At 36.5% G+C, this 17,882-nt stretch overlaps 1 protein-coding gene across 3 annotated transcripts in view; it reads left to right on the forward strand.

The window, feature by feature from the left end:
- Positions 1-17,882, forward strand: part of PCGF5 (polycomb group ring finger 5) — a 130,173-nt gene that overhangs the window by 102,012 nt on the left and 10,279 nt on the right. For 2 of the 3 annotated variants that reach the window (XM_047762408.1, XM_047762407.1), the window contains exons 7-9: positions 6,152-6,250; positions 9,145-9,234; positions 16,144-16,203. In XM_047762408.1, coding sequence (XP_047618364.1) covers positions 6,152-6,250; positions 9,145-9,234; positions 16,144-16,203 — 249 coding nt within the window. The remainder of the gene's footprint in view (positions 1-6,151; positions 6,251-9,144; positions 9,235-16,143; positions 16,204-17,882) is intronic. The other variant, XM_047762409.1, reaches the window with a different exon arrangement.

Consider the following 17,882-nt stretch of genomic DNA (forward strand, 5'->3'; position numbering starts at 1 on the left):
AAAATGGGAGAGAATATTTTCAAATCATAACTTTAGGGGTTAATATCCGAATTATATAAAGAACTCTAAAGCTCAACAACAAAAATAATCCAAATAAGAATTGGGCAAAGGGGTTAAATAGACATTTCTCCAAGGATGATATGCAAATGGCCAATGGGCAATGAAAAAGTGCTCAGTCAACATCTCTAATCCTCAGAGAAATGAAAATCAAAACCACAGTAATGTTTCACCTCACATCCTTTAGGATGGCTACTATCAAAAACAAAACAGAAAATAGCAAGTGTTAGTGAGGACATAGAGGCATGGGAACCTTTGTGCACCGCTGGTGTCATTGTAAATGATACACCCTCTATGGAAAACAGTGGGGTGTGGGGTTCTTCAAAAATTAGAAGCAGCATTGCCTTGGAGTTCCCTGGTGGCTTAAGGTTAGGGACCTGGCATTGTCCTGGCTGTGGCACAGGTTCGATCCCTGGCCTGGGAATTTCTGCATGCCATGGTGCGACCAAACAAAAACAGTGTCACCTTATGATCCATCATTCTCATTTCTGGGTATATATCTAAAAGAATTGAAAGTAAAGTCTGGACACCCACGTTCATAGCTGCACTATTCATAGTAGCCAAGAGGTAGAACATTCCAAATGTCTGTTAGCAAATAACAAAATTGGTGTATACAGTGGAATATTATTTAGCCTTTTAAAGGAAGGAAATCCAGTCGTAGCCTACAACATGGATGAACTTGAGGGCATTATGCTAAGTGAAGTAAGAGAATCACGAAAAGACAGTATGTCTGTAGTATCTAATCAAATACGTAGAAACAGGGAGTAGAAGGGTGATTACCAGGGCTTGGGGGAGGGAGGAAAAGGAGTTGTAGGTGTGGAGTTTCAATTTGTCATAATGAAAAAAAATTCTGACGATCTATTTTAAAGCAGTGTCAATATACACAATACTGCTGAACTCTACACTTGAAAACAGTTAAGATGGTAAGTTTTGTGTTATGTGTTGTTTTTTCACCACAATAAAAATTGCAAAAAAAAAAGTTTGGAAAAAAGGAAAATTATGACTAATTTTCTTCATGAATGTAAATGCAAAAAATCCTCAACGAAATACTGAATCTAACAACATATGAAAGGATTGTACATCATGACCAAGGTTGGTCATTGGATCATATGCTGTATTAATAGAATAAGGGGTGAATGATCATCTTGATAGGTGAAGAGAAAATATTTGGTAAAATTCAGTATTCTGCAGTTCCCATCATGGGTCAGTGGGTTAAGAACTAGTATCCATGAGGCTGCAGGTTAGATCCCTGGCCTCGCTCAGTGGCTTAAGGATCCATTGTTGCTGTGAGCTGAGGCATAGATCACAGATGCAGCTCGGATCTGCTGTGGCTGTGGTGTAGGCTGGCAGCTGCAGCTCCGAGTCCACCCTTCCACTCCTAGCCTTCGAACTTATATATGCCACAAGTACAGCACTCCCCCCCCCCCCAAAAAAAATCCAGTATTCTTTCTTGGTAAAAACACTCAGCAAAGTAAGACTAGAAGGGAACTGCCTCATGCTGAAAACAAGCATCTACCAAAAACCCACAGCTGTCGTCATAGTTAATATTGAAATGCTGAAAGCTTTTTCCTTAAAATCAGAAATAAGACAAGTGTGTCTGCTCTCACTACTTCTATTCGGCATTGTACTGCAGGTTATGGCTAGACCATTTAGACAAGAAAAAGAAAATTAACATTATCCAGACTGGAAAAGAAGTAAAACTGTCTCTATTTGCAGATGGTATGGTCTTGTATATATATATATATATATATCCTTAGGGATCCACAGAAAAACTAGTTCATAAAGAAGTTTAGCAATGTTGAAGGATATAAGAATTAAGAATAAATGTGGAACGAACAATCCAAAAATGAAATTAGGAAAGTAATTCCATTTTATAATAGCATCAAAAAGAATAAAATAGTTAGGGATATGTTTAACCAAAAAAAGTAAAAGATTTGTGTATTGAAAACTATAAAACATTGAAAGAAATTAAGAAGTTGTCAGTAAATGGGCCAGAACCCCATGTTTATGCATTAGAATGTTCACTTAATAGTGTTAAAATGGGCAGTGCTACCCAAATTGCTCTTCAGATTCATTGAATATTCTAACCCAAATTCTAAGAGCCTTTTATGACAGTTCCTAAAAGTCTTATAGAAATCCAAGGACCTGGAATAGTCAAAAACTTCTGAAAAACAAAAAATTTGGAGGACTCAACATCCCAGTTTCAAAACTTGCTTCAGAGCTCTGGTAATCAAGACAGTGAATCTGGCGTAAGTGTCAGAGAGTCAGAAATAAATACATATATCTCTGATGAGTTTATTTTTTAATTTTTTTTCACACTTTAAAAAATTTTTATTGAAGTACAGTTGCTTTATAATGTTGGGCCAATTTCTACTGTACAGCAAAGTGACATGGTTATAATATATATTATACATATATATTCTTTTTTATACTCTTTTCCATTATGGTGTATTACAGGATTTTTTTTCTTTTTTTTTAATTACTCAATGAATTTATTACATTTATAGTTGTACAATGATCATCACGATCCAATTTTATAGGATATCCATCCCACGCCCCCAGCGCATCCCCCCATTCCCCAGACTGTTTCCTTTGGAAACCATAAGTTTTTTTCAAAGTCTGTGAGTCAGTATCTGTTCTGCCAAGAAGTTCATTGTATCCTTTTTTCAGATTCCACATGCAGTGAAAGCATTTGATGTTGGTGTCTCATTGTATGACTGACTTCACTTAGCATGGTAATTTCTAGGTCCATCCATGTTGCTGAAAATGCTGTTATTTCATTCCTTTTAATGGCTGAGTAATATTCCATTGTGTATATGTACCACATCTTCTTGATCCACTCCTCTGTTGATGGGCATTTAGGTTGTTTCTGTGTTTTGTATTGCAAATAGTACTGCAATGAACATTGGAGTACATGTGTCTTTTTGAGTCATGGTTTTCTCTGGATAGATGCGCAGGAGTGGGACTGCTGGATCAAATGGTAGTTCTATTTTTAGTTTTCTGAGGAATCTCCATACTGTTTTCCACAGTGGTTGTACCAATTTACAATCCCACCAACAGTGCAGGAGGGTTCCTTTTTCTCCACACCCCCTCCAGCATTTGTTGTTTGTGGACTTATTCATGATGGCCATTCTGACTGGTGTGAGGTGGTATCTCATGGTAGTTTTGATTTGCATTTCCCTAATAATCAGAGATGTTGAGCATTTTTTCATGTGCTTGCTGTCCATCTGTATCTCTTCCTTGGAGGAATGTCTCTTCAGGTCTTTTGCCCATTTTTCCATTGGGTTGTTGGCTTTTTTGCTGTTGAGTTGTATAAGTTGTTTGTATATTCTAGAGATTAAGCCCTTGTCAGTTGCATCATTTGAAACTATTTTCTACCATTCTGTAAGTTGTCTTTTTCTTTTTGGTTTCCTTTGCTGTGCAAAAACTTGTCATTTTGATTAGGTCCTATTGGTTTATTTTTGCTTTTATTTCTGTTGCTTTGGGAGACAGACCTGGGAAAATATTCATAAGGTCAATCCCACAGAATGTTTTGCCTATGTTCTCTTCCAGGAATTTGATGGTGTTTTGTCTTACATTTAAATCTTTAAGCCATTTTGGGTTTATTTTTGTGCATGATGTGAGAGTGTGTTCTAGGTTCATTGATCTACATGCAGCTGTCCAGGTCTCCCAGCAATACTTGCTGAAAAGACTGTCTTTTTCCCATTTTACGTCCTTGCCTCCTTTGTCAAAGATTAATTGACCATTGGTGTCTGGGTTTAATTCTGGGTTCTCTATTCTGTTCCATTGGTCTGTCTGTTTTAGTACCAGTACCACACTGTCTTGATGACTGTGGCTTTGTAGTATTGCCTGAAGTCTGGGAGAGTTATGCTTCCTGTTTGGTTTTTGTTCCTCAGGATTGCTTTGGCACTTCTGGGTCTTTTTGTTTCCATATAAATTTTTGGATTGTTTGTTCTACTTCTTTGAAAAATGTCATGGGTAATTTGATAGGGATTGCATTGAATCTGTAGATTGCTTTGGTTGAATGGCCATTTTTACAGTATTAATTTTTTCAAGCCAGGAGCATGGGATATCTCTCTATTTCATTGCATCTTCTTAATTTCCTTGATTAATATTTTATAGTTCTCAGTTTATAAGTCCTTTACCTCCTTGGTCAAGTGTATTTCCAGGTATTTGATTTTTGTGGTGCAACTTTAAAAGGTGTTGTATTTTTATATTCCTTTTCTAATATTTCATTGATGGTATACAGAAATGCAACTGATTTCTGAGTGTTAATCTTATATCCTGCTTCTTTGCTGAATTTGTTGATCAGTTCAATGTTGATCTATCATTCTGAAGATGAGAGAAAAGTATTGTAAGATATTTGAATTTAAAGACAGAAACAAAAAGTTCATTATTGTAAGAACTAGAATTTTTTTTTGAGGGTTACAAAATGATGTATTTTAAAAATTTACATTTTAGAGTAATTATCTTAGCACCAAAAAATGCAATCAAATAATGGTGCCAGTCAAAAGATAAATTTATCACATGATTTATAAAAATATTAATTTACAGTGCATAGCATGTGGTGCAATCCAGTAATAGGACGCAAGTTAAATGAAAAACAATCCTGTCAGTGTGATTTTATGATTTGTGTCATTTTAACCACATTCACGGTTAATGTCAGAAGTATACCTTTGAGACACTTTGTGAATGTGAAACCTAAAGAGATGGCTCTCCTGACTCTTTCCACACTCCCAAAGGACAAGTAAAGGAATAATCAATTAAATCAATCAGAAAATGTGTATCTCTCCCTTTGTTTTCATGCTGTCTAGAATGTCAGTCTTCCCATTTGAAATGGGTAGACTGTTTTGCTTTAGATGTGACTTTTAACTTCTGTTTTCTGTCAGTGGATACTTTACCATCTGACTTGTGATCAAATGTCACTTGTAGGTTAGTTTCTGTTGCTCTTTGCTTGGGAAATATATTTTGCTAGGAATACATTTTGACTTGATAGTTTTTGCTGTTTGCCTTAATGAATTTAAGAACATTTCCAAATTATGCACCTAATTTCCTAAACATATAAGTAGAAGTAATACTTTATGTCTTTAAAAGACTCAATTGCTGGGTTTTGTTGTAATATTGATAATGTTTAAGGTTTGGGGATATAGTTCTGTGTCACACATTGGTTCATGTTTATCATGTCTACAACTTCATCTCGACTCATTTTCAGTTTGATTGTCCATTCTAGAATGGTTCTCATATTTTACTGGTGTTCAAGCTTAATGAATGAATTGACACTGCTCGGGAAATAAGGAAAATCAAAGCCACAGCCCCTCATACACTGACTAGGTGTGTTTTTCCCCAATCAAGAGTCCGTTTTACATGACTTTTAGTTGATTGGGATCTTGTGGCCTAGCTGCCTCTCTTTTGAACCCTAGGTCTCCTCAGAGCCCCATTTGAAATCACTGCTTTTTAAAATTTTTAAATTTTTTTTTTTTTCGTCTTTTCTAGGGCTGCACCTGCAGCATATAGAGGTTCCCAGGCTAGGGGTCTAATCAGAGCTGTAGCCGCCAGCCTACGCCACAGCCCCAGCAACTCCAGATCTGAGCCATGTCTGCGACCTGCACCACAGCTCACGGCAACGCTGGATCTTTAATCCACTGAACAAAGCCAGGGATCGAACCTGCATCCTCATGGATACTAGTCAGATTCGTTTCCATGACAGGAACTCCGCACTGCTTTTTTTAAAGAAAAAATTTAAATGTTATGAAACTTTTTTTAATGTGCTTAGTTCTTTTGGAAGTGACATATAATATTTTATATGCATTTTATGACCTTGTTTTCAGTTAAACTCATAAAGTGTTCTTTACCAAAATGTCTAGAGGAATGCAGATTGTCTTTTTGCAAGGGTTTTCCTAGTACACATGATAGAATATCATGTAAGTATTCAATAATTAGGAACATTTTTACTCACAAGTACTAAAGAGCTTTAAATTTTGAAACATTTTCAAAATGCATTTTGAAAATACTCAAAATGATAGTGGAAATGGCACCTGTTATTTTATTAAAAGCAAGGTAGAATACTTTCATTAGTTATCTTTATTTCCTTTAGGGTTTAATGAAGAAATTCATTCGGTGTTCTACACGTGTAACTGTGGGAACTATTAAAAAATTTCTAAGCTTAAAACTAAAACTTCCAAGTTCTTATGAGGTAAGTTAATAATCTAATCTTGATCATTTGAATAATTCTAATTTGAAGTAAAATTCTAACAAAAAAGTAAAATATAACTAAGAATATATTTAAAGTAATTTTTGTGGAAACTTTGGTTATTCTCATGTTAAAAAGTTAATTTTTAGAAACTAATGTTCTATGTGTGTAACCTGTATTTTTTAATTTAATGTCCTAAAATGTGATACAAATAAATTCAGTGGTTTATAATTAGGGAAATACTTAAATAACTTAAGTATTCTTGAAATAAATATCCCAACTAAATAGATCCTTTTTTTAAAATGCCAACATGCTTTATGGTATATCTTTTTCAATCTGAGACCTTTTAGATCCATTTTTAACCAGTTCATTATAGACTTCTTTTTGTCATAATGTCTAATTGGTAACATTGTCTTTTTGTCAAAAGGGATTTTGTAATTAATTTCCCTTTAGTTCTGTAACATGCATAAGTGCTATTGTTTAGCCCTATGTAAAACCAATGTATTGCATCTGCATAAATGTAGTTTACTAGTGTCTTTAGAGGAGAAGTCATTTTCCCTGATGTTGATCACAGCACAGCTTGTGAAGTATGTAGTGTTTAGAGAATGTTTATGATCCTAGGGTTATGGCTATGACCTAATGAGGAAACGTGGCTGCCATTTCTCACTTGCCCAAATGGTTGTCTGGCAACTTGTATTAATTTCCTCTTCGGGTTCCAGTTATAGCATCTAAAAAAGCTAAAGACTAAGGCTAGCTTCTTATATAAACAAAGACATCAAAGGCAACATAGATTTTCAGGCTTACGTTTGGTAATAGTCACATGCCAGCATCATAGCAGAAATAAAATAGGTTTTGAACATAAGCGTTGACAAGTTCAAGTACTAAGTCTGTATTTTGAGGAAATCTCTGATCCTGAAATTATTTTAAAATGTCTTGCAGATGATTATTAGTCTATGGATTAAGAATTAATTCTTATGTATTTGGTCCTACAAATACAAAAAAATTTCCAGAGATAGCAACTTTTAGCTTAGAAAGAAAATTATGAAAGCTAATCAAAGCTGAATGTACTTGATAAAAGTAAAAAGGTGATAACCATATACAGATAGTGAAAATAGAAAATGAAATTGTATTTATAATTTCGTTTTGTTCTTTATTCTCTTCTTGCAAAATACCACTTACAGTTTTATTTCCTTACTTTTAAGTGTCACCCATTGAGTTATTTTCTCATTTTTCAGGAAGTTGTTAGAGTTGAGAGAACTATTTCTCTCATACAGTCCTACTACTGGCATTTACTACTTTTCTCTATAGAAAAGGATGGACGGGGAAGAGACCGCATCCACTGACAGCTCCTGATCTACCCCAATGCAAAGAACTTTCCCATGATTTTTTAGTAATAGTTGCTGTTCCCCTCCTTATTTGGCTGTCCAACATGTAAGGGGATGATTTAATGAAATACTTAAGAGCTGTAGCATTGGTAATTGGGGCAGTAGAGATTGGTTTTTAAATGGCAATAATAGAAGCAGTATACCTGATTAGGAATTGCATCCTAAGTAAGTCCCTTTACTTCTTTGCTTATAAATTTATTTTATAGGTAAGATTAAATAAAATTATCTACTTCGTTCTTTTAAAAATAAAATGGTGTCTGAATAACATTGAGGCCCATTTAAGTCACCATAAATTATTAAAAAATCAATATAATTTCGCTGATAATTTGTCTAGTACAATTGGAACTATACTCCAGTCTCCGTCAAGCCAGACAAGAATTATTTAAAAGCCATTCTTCTTCTCCATTTCCACACTTAAAATTCAGTCCTGCTTTTAATATCTAGAGAATTGAAATGCTGTCTTACTTATAGGGATCTCTGATAAATGTTTGTTTAATGATGCTTTGTGGAATTCATAAGTCATAACCACAGCTCCTGTGGCCTTCTTAAGGACTGAGGAGGGTCGGGGATTTTTGGTTACTGCAACTCTAGAACAAAAATGGGCCTTGCTAAGCACAACCCCTTTTTTTGAGATCACATATGAGGTGGGAAAGGGCCCTGTAAGTATTATGCAAGTTCCCAACCAAGCAAAGCAGAGAGGTGGAGAGCCGTAGGATAGGCCTGTCGCCTCTTCCTATCTGCTCTGTCGACTTGAATGCCTCGAGGGCCCCAGAAGTCATGTATCTACATGCGTTCATTTACCCTCTCAACTAATGTAAAGTGGGAAAGCCACTCCTTCAAATGAGAGATGAATTCATGAGCCTTAGGTGCCCTGAGGAACCTTGAAGTTTCCAGTTTCTCCTCATTCAATAAAAGGCCATCACAGAAAAATTTATAAGAAAAGAAATAAAGGGACACCTCAAAGGTTGCACAGAGACATAGACTAAGAAACTTCACATTGCACTTCGAAATTCTGTGATGAACTTGAGGTAGAGGTTGGGACAAGGTGTGGTTCATGTTACTTATATCTGAATTGTTAATACCTCTGAGTTGAACCAGTGTTTTTTTGGTTTTTGCTTTTTTTTTGCTTTTTAGGGCTGCACCTGCGGCATGTACAAGTTCCCAGGTTATCGGTCAAATTGGAGCTACAGCTGCTGGCTTACACCACAATCACATCAATGCCAGATCCAAGCCGCGTCTGCAGCCTACACAGCTCACAGCAATGCCGGATCCTTAACCCACTGAGTGAGGCCAGGGATAGAACCTAGTCAGGTTCATTAACTGCTGAGCCATGAAGGGAACTCTGAACCAGTGTTTTTAATAGAAAGATTCAGTGTTATTTTTATATAACACTGCTTTTATTTTGTTATAACTATTTAAATCATTTTTGAAATATGGCCAAAAAAATGTGTTAAAGCACTTAAGAATTCAAGATTATTTATGTTAATGGCTCTGTAACTATTCTTTTTAAAGTTGGATGTGCTGTGCAATGGTGAAATTATGGGGAAGGATCATACTATGGAGTTCATCTACATGACCAGATGGCGACTAAGAGGCGAAAACGTAAATTGCTTTTATATTTACCTCTGAGTATATGTATTTATTTACCATGATATTACTGAAATTTAGCAGTATTACTGAGAAACCTAAAGAAGTTGTATAAAACTAACTCAGGGCAGAGAAGAAACTGGTTCCTCTTACTGTTGCTCTCAGCTGCTTCACGATAATTGGTCCCAAGGACAAGACTGTGTTAAATGTGGTTTTGTTATATGTAAGGTGAGTTTAAAACCCCAATCTGGATATGTTCAGAACTCTACTAATCTAGAGATGGAGGAGATGGCACTTGACATATATAAATCCCAATCAAATATGGGAACGTTTAGGAACTGCCCTGGCTGGTAAATCTTATGGTTAAGGTATTATTTTTGGTTGTGGTAGGGGGAAAGAAAGAGTAGAATCTAGATTATCTTCTTTTCAGGTGCCTTCTTTACATTGAAGTCTAAAATCGGACTGAAGGGTAAGTGAGTTTACAGTGGTTTCTGATGCCAGATTTAGATTATTGTGCTTTAGTCCTCAGGCAATATGGGGGAAATGATTAAAAGGAGAAAACTAAGGAAATTTTTTAAAAAGGAGAATTTTATATTTTGATTAGGGCTAGACAGTTCAGGCATATCTGAGTGGTATGTAACATTGACAGCAGAGAAATTTGAGGGGCCAGGAATTATAAGGCTGATATGTAACAGTAAGGAATGTAGTAGTAATTATAAAAGACATGAAATTAATAAATGTAGCCTCACACAATTACAGTGGTTAAAAAACATATTTACATTGGATGTAAATGTCTATGGAACTGTTCTTTTTTTTGGTTTGGGTTTCTTTTTTTTTTTTTTCCAGAACTATCTTGATGGAATAATAAATGAAGCACCTAACTTCTTAGGTCAGATTTTTTTTTTTTTTTTTTGATGTGCAGCCCACTGGATGAAACCTTGTGAGGCTGCATCCTTGTGACCAAAAGGAATGTTTTGTTCTAGTCCCAGCCACCAACTGGTTGTGTGTCCTTGAAGAACTCATGAAACTTCTCTAGGGCTCTTCTTTTTGTAGTCTACTTTTCTTCATATTTGGTAAATTACTACTTGCCTTTCAGTGACATTTTATGTACTTTTAAGTGATTATACATACATCACCTTCATTTAATCCCTAACCAAAATGTGTCAGGTACCAAGTACAGATTCCAGAGTTAGTCACCTATCTATTGCCTGGCACTGCTGGGGCCTAAATCTTGTGATATTACATAATACAGAATCTTAGCTTCCTTTGATAGTTCATTGGCCATGTCGGTATGTGTTATTGCTTGAAATCATCATCATGAGTAGGTTTGCCTTAAGGTTGGAGAGATGCAGCTCGTCATCCACAGCGAGATCTCTGCTGGCATTCCCTTGTCCTTCACAAGGCTCCTTCCCAAAGGTCCTCCATTGCTGGTTATTTTACTGTCGAAGCATGAAAGAGCTCATTCATAGAAGTTGTTATTAATAAAGAGAAGTCAGTCCTTACTGCAGTTTATGCATCTGATCACACATTTCTGAGTGATTTAAAGTCCCTGGTTGTTTAAGACATGTTTTAATAAAAGCTGGTTCAAGAAAATGGTTTAGTACCTTATGATTTTTATTCAGGTAAAAACTAAACCCATAAATAGAAAAACTACCACATTTTATATTTAGTACCGCAGTAAGGCAATATAGTAGCCCATTTCATTTTTTCAGTATGGGAACCTAATTTTTTGTTTGTTAACCTGTTTCTCCCTCAGCCTTCACCATGTCAGCAGTTCCAAGATTAGTAGTTCCATTTTTCCAGTTTCTCAGACCAGAATCCCTGATTGGTTTCATCCATCCATAGCAAATTCTTTGACCTCTGGCATCTAAAGATGATACTCAGAATCCACTTATGTTTCACCACCTCCACTGCTACCACTGTGGTCCAAGCCACCATCACTCTTCTCCAGAATTCCTATGAGGGGCCCCTGGCTGAGCTGCAGGCTGCCACTCTTGCTGCCACCTGTTCCCCCTCCCATCTTGGGCCAGCACAGAAGAGTGACCCCCATAACACAAGTTAGAACACATCTCTTGTGTGCTCTGAATTCTCCAGTAATGTCTGATGTCATTTAGATAAAAGCTAGAGTCCTTCCAGGGACCCCACACAGTTTTTCCCAGACACCAGTATGGTGTTACCCTTTACCCTCTCCCTCTGGCTTCACTGCCCTTGTGTTTGTTTCCTCTAACTTGCCATGCTTGCCTTTGCCTCCCCAAGTGTTCACCTAACTTACTCCCTTCACCCCCTTCACTCAAAGATGTTTGCTTCTACACCATCTTCTCAGACCTCTGACTTCCCTGAATGTTACCACCCCCTCCCAGTCTGGCACTCTTAATCCCTTCTCATGCCTTCCCATTTCCCATAGTATTTCAGACCATCTGATACTTTAGCCTCTTGTGTATATTTATCAATTGTCCCCCACTAAGATGTAATCTGAGGGCAGGAGTGGTTATTTGTGCACTGCCGCAATCTCTAGCACCTGAAGCAGTGCCTATTGCAGATGCTCAGTAAGTGTTTGTTGGAAGAGTAAATCGAATGAAAGTTTTGTCTTTTATAAGGTAATAATTTTGCAAAATATGTCCTAAAGATCATTTTGTTTATTTTAATCTGTTTCCCATTTGTTTCCTGTTAAATTTAAAATTTTTGTTTGTTTCAATTAGTTATAAGTTGTTATAATAGTAATTGATGAATTCTGACAGTTGGGGTGAATGGACAGAGTAGCAATAAAACAATTTTCTTTCTTTTTTTTTTTTTTGTCTTTTTGCCTTTTCTAGGGCTGCTCCTGCAGCATATGGAGGTTCCCAGGCTAGGGGTTGAATCAGAGCTGTAGCCGCCGGCCCACACCAGAGCCACAGCAACTCGGGATCTGAGCCGTGTCTGCGACCTACACCACAGCTCACGGCAATGCCGGATCCTTAACCCATTGAGCAAGGCCAGGGATCGAACCTGAAACCTCATGGTTCCTAGTTAGATTCGTTAACCACTGCGCGCCACGATGGGACCTCCAAAACAGTTTTCTTGATTAAGCCCCTACCAGCATATTTATTGCAATCACATCCCTTCCCAACTCCCCCCTCATTGCTAGCAAGATGATAGGATGTCTGAAAAGCTCACATTATTCTGCCTACTGGCATTGCTCACTGGCTCTGCTTTGGGCTCGGGTCAGTGTGTTTCCTAAACTAATGACTGCTTGATCGTTCTTTCACTTCTTTTTTATATTAAGCATTTTAATCCAGCTGGGATTTGTTCATTTACATACACATACCTACAATGAGGCTAAGACTCTAACTTTTTTTGACATAAATACAGTTTATTGAGTAATCCATACTTTGCCTGTTTTGAGATGTCGGCACTATCCATTGCATATGTGTATAGACGTGTGTTCACACACAGATGTGTGTATCTATGTTCCTGGACATTCTCTTTCATTCTTTTGAGTGAGATTCATCCTACACCAGCATTACACATTGTAGCTTTTATAAAAGTCTGATCATGTAACAGCCCTATCTAAAACCCCTCAATTGTCCATTTTCTTTGAGAAATGGACAATTTAAACAAATTCCAAGCTAACAAGGAAAATAATTGGGCCTTCTAGGTTCTATTATGACATGTATTAGTATCTTTTAGGGCAAAGATCTGTATTATTATTATTTTTTAATTGCGTTTGCTAGTTTTCCCCATTTATCTGTTCAGGTGAGCTTGAGAATAGGATAGTGATTGGCATTGCATTACATTTCTAGGTTGACCTGGCTGGCATTTGCAGTCTTTTCTTCTGTTTGGTTCTGTGGGCTGGCCTCTTCTGTGTCTCTGAGCAAAGTCTATGGTTTTCTTCCCTCTTCAGTTGGCACGCCACCTCTATTCTTCTGGGTTTTTCACCTCAGGCAAGGCTACCCTGTGTTCATATCACCTCTTCCCGCCGTTCTCTTCCTAGACTCATAGGAAGAATCTCGGGAAGTCCATTTTGCTTCCACCCCTCAAGAGCAGGATATTTATGCCTGTGCATCTGTGCCTCACCTTCGGCTGGTGCAGTTCCATTTGAGGCTCAGCCTGTTTTCTGTCCTCTGTGCTCTTTCTGGATCCTTGTCTCCATTGCGATGCATTTTTTAAAGACTTTTATCTTTAGGAATCAAATATCTGGTCAAACTTAGCCAAGTCCTAGAAATTTTTCTATTCATAACAGTATTTGCACCTCAAGATTGACATTCATCTTTTGCTTTTTGGTGGGAGAAAATGTACCTTTTTAAAAACCATTTCCTTTCTAATGGCAAATCACAAATCACCTGGGGTTCTTGGTAATATACAGATTCTATTTCAGTAGATCTGAGGTGAGGACAGAAATTCTGCATTTCTAACAAGCTCTCAGGGGATCCAGTGCCTCTGATCTTTGGACCTTCCTTTGAGGAGGATTTTAGGAGACATGGTCCATGATCACTGGTTTGCCCTGTGGCTTCCACACCTATTTATAGAAGGGTATAGAATTAAAGAATTAGAGCTCAGTTTGGAAGAGACTTAATCACCAATCTAATACAGGAATTCTGTTTATAATATCTATGCAGTCTTTTTCATATGCAGTGTTCGTCACAGTTTGAAACGTATTGTTTTGCAACTTTTTTTCTCACTTATTAATATCTTGTGGTGAATCAGTAAACTTTAAGTGTTCTAACAAGTTGATAGTATTCCATTTGTGTGGCTGTAGCATAATTTGATTACCATATTTCTTTGGTGAACATTTAGATTTTTTTGAAATATTTTGACATTACAAAAACTGCTGTATTTCAGTACATGTATCTTTTTGCACATGTGGAAGCATATTCACTGACTAAATTCCAGGTGTGAATTTAGAGCAGAGTACGCATGTTTTAAATTTGATAAGTACTGATAAACTTCTCTGAAAAAGTCTTCGCAATTTATAATCATGCCAGTAATGTGTGCGTGCCTATTTTCTGACTTTCTCACCAACGCTGCCTGTTTTCAGTTTTATGTATCTTGTGTGAAATAGCTTTCCATATCCATTGCCCTTTTTTTCCATTGTAAAGTTTGTCTTTTTCTTACTGACATCTAGGAGCTCTTTATGTATTCTGGATATTCATCTTTTGTTGTGTATGTTGCAGCTATTTCCTCCCAGTTGTGTCCTGTGCCTAGTTTTATCTGTTTTTTGTTTTTGTTTTTGTTTTTTTTCTGATCCTTAAAATCGGGGTAATAATACCTATCTTGAAAATGTTTAGCAAGAATTAATGAAATATTACATAATAAAGTACCTAGAGTGCCTGACATAATGTTATTTTATTAATAGTTTATGTATGTCCTCTTTCATTATTAGAATTCTCTCCTCTTAATTTCATCTCATCCCTGCAGGCTTACTTACTGTTAAAGTCTCTTTCTCTTCAGCCTCAGCTTTCACCGTGAACTCCTGTTCTTCCTGCTCACTTTTCCTTGGGTGGGCTGAGTATCTGCTCTCAAGACTCCCCCTTTTCCCAGATAATCCTAGTTGGTTTTATCTCTTCCAGCAACCCCCCCCCCCCCCCCCCCCCCCCGCCAGTCCTTACCTAAAGCTAGTGCCTCACATTGTCTTGCTTTGCTTTGTTTGTATTACCAAGTAATTTTGGGGAAAGCAAACATTAACCTTGACTGACAACAAAGAGATTAATAGGAAAAAAAATCTTAGTGAAATTTGCCTCTTTCCACCCTCTTCACTTGCATGGTTAGGCCAAGTCTGATAGGCCAGAGTGTGGGGACTTGAGAGAGAAAGGGGAAGGTGGCCGAGCAGAGCAGGGCTGGATATGTCTTACAGCCTGTTGATGAGCCCTGTACAGAAATTCAAAGACTAACTTCTAGGGAAAAAAATTGCTAAGGTCTTTCAAGGAGTGGAAAATTTCTAAAATTTTATTTTAAAAGCTACCAATATATTTGTTTTGAATAATTGTTTACTTAAATATTCTTCCAAATTATATTTTAAAAACCTGCTCTGGGCTGTTAGATTTATCCTGGTTAATTTACACCTCACATATTTTTTATGTGTCTTTTTGAAGAGGCTTGCGATGTTGAATTCATACGTGTATAATTATAAAGTATATTTTTATGTCTCATAATTCCATTACCATTAAAATGTTTAATAAATATTCAGCATAATACTGAAAATTCAAGACTTGGGAATGATTTTTTCATATGAATCGTTAACCTGTTAAAAGGTAGTGGATTTAGAAATGAATCTACTCACTAGTTTAAAAATATATGCATTCATTGATTTACTCCTAAAACATTTTTTGAGAGGCCACTGTGTGCCTGTTTTGCACCTTAACTATTAAGACTACAAATAAGACTCAGACTCAAGGAGCTCACAGTCTAATGCCATTAAAATAGTTATGGAGACTAAGTCTAATCTGAGTGATGTAAAGAACCTAATCAGAAACAGAAAATGGATCCCTTACAGGGTGAGGCAAGTTCCCTGCCCTCTGAGAGCACTGAGTGAGATCGGTAAAGAGCGTTTAAAGACCACTTTCAGGGTGGTTGAAGAGGAGGTCTAGGAGAGATTTATTGCGGGAAAGGGTAGAACAAAGAGCGTTCCCCTCCCAGATTGAGACAGTGAGGTTTGCCTAGGAATTTAGTATTTGAAGCAGAGATGTAGGATAGGTCCCCATTTTAGTAAATATTCACAGAAGATTAACAAAACTCCTATTTAGATACTAAAACTATTTCAAGCTAAAATTTACCAGTCACTAAGTTATTAAAATCTGTTTCCAAAAACAACTACCATATATTGGAGAGTGTTTACTTAAAATTAATCATGTTGACTCGTGTTTGACGTTAAAATATTTTAAATAATCAGTTTTAAATATGTATCCAGTTGTGGATGCCTCTTATCTGATGAGTTCATCTCCTCCGCAGTTTCGGTGTCTGAACTGCTCAGCTTCGCAAGTCTGCCCTCAGGATGGCCCTTTGTATCAGGTAAGAGGCACTCACGACTGCACATGTGACCCAGTGATGCCGCCACCAAGGCGGCAGCTTTAATCCCAAGCCCAGTTCCTAAAACACATAACTCTGCAGAACTAATTCTTATTTGAGCTGTGAAACTTCATCTTTTCAACGTATGAACCAAAAGTTTCCCATTATTTCAGTTCCCTTGAATTATATATTTGATTTGACTGAACTGAAAATGAAATTGTAAGTGCAAAGGCCATTATATGTAAGTCAGGAATTCTTAGTAATTACCAGTTTCGGCCCTTGAGAAAGCTCTGCTCCACTGTGGATCTCTGCTTCGTACTTAACACTTCTTTGTGTTGTTGTTGTTGTTGTTAATGAATCATAGACCCACACGTGAGAGAGAGAATGCCAGATTAAGTGAATCTAAATAACAGCAACCACCAAATGCAGTTGTGAGCTTGCTAACTAGGCCCCGCCCTAAGAACTTGACTTAACTCCTACAGAACAGAAATGATAGTGAAGCAGTTTAGTAACCCACTGAGAAAACTTGAACATGCCTCTGAGAAAAGTTTATCTAAAATAAAAATACATTTAAAAATTTTGGAAAACAGAAGAGACTAAGTGTAGTATGGTAAGGGTTATTGTTCAGTACAGAGATGATCTATGATCAGCCTTAATCCATGGATTAATCAGGGCATCTCTTTAAAAATCTCTGTTCTTTTATCCCATAAAGTAGTCTTCATCATTATTTCTTTGGAGCCAAGAAAGGAGAATTGTTATTATATAATGACCTTAACTCGCAGACTTAACAGTGATGTTGCATTTTAGAGTTGGGACAAATAAATATATGTTAGGTATTTAAAAAAACCATTTCAAATCAAAAATGTTAAATTAGCAGTCTATTTAGAATTTCCCTCAGTCTCATTGTCAGAGCTGTGATACTGGAAATCCCCACATTGTCATTAAAATGTGTGCTTACACTGGTTAAGTCTGTGGTGTTGTTTTTTGTTTTTTGTTTTTTTTTTAATAGAATAAGCAAAGTTAGCGACTGTGAAGGCCAAGAGAAAATCATTTAGGGGGAAAAAATCATCCTTTTCCTTATATTATGCTACTGAGAACGGGGGTTGAGTAAATAATTAAACTGAGCTGGTAAGATTGTGTAGATATTTCAGCTCTTTTAGCTTCACAGCTGATTTGGGGTGAATTGTAGCGCTGCTCCTGCTCTTTTTACTTAGAGCTCGCACATACATGGCTTTTTGCTATTACTCCTGAGAAATGAAGATGTTCTTAACCTATGATCTAAAGTTTTGGAAAACAATTAGAATAAGACCAAATTTTCAAAAATCCATACGCATTTTCTTCCCTCAACTTTTTTTATAATGAAGTGTAGTCCTGTCAGAAAGCTGAACTTGTTAGTTAATAAGATGTAACTTTAGCCAAAAATCAGCTGGAAAATGTCAAGGAAAAGATTATCACTATTTTTATAAGAAAATATTATATGTGCAGCTTTATACTATTAAATTTTTTTAATTTTGTGAACATTTCCTGAAAGAGTTTTCCAGGAAAATACTAGTGGACTAACATTTACCCAAGAAGAAAGAAAATATAAATCACTAAGTCATAAAAAACATAAAAAATTATTAAAGAATTACTTCCTCAAAGGATAGCTAAATATAAAACTTCTTATTTATGGCCACATTCTC

This window comes from Phacochoerus africanus, chromosome 15, assembly GCF_016906955.1.
Source record: "Phacochoerus africanus isolate WHEZ1 chromosome 15, ROS_Pafr_v1, whole genome shotgun sequence".
In the NCBI taxonomy this organism is placed as follows: domain Eukaryota; kingdom Metazoa; phylum Chordata; class Mammalia; order Artiodactyla; family Suidae; genus Phacochoerus; species Phacochoerus africanus.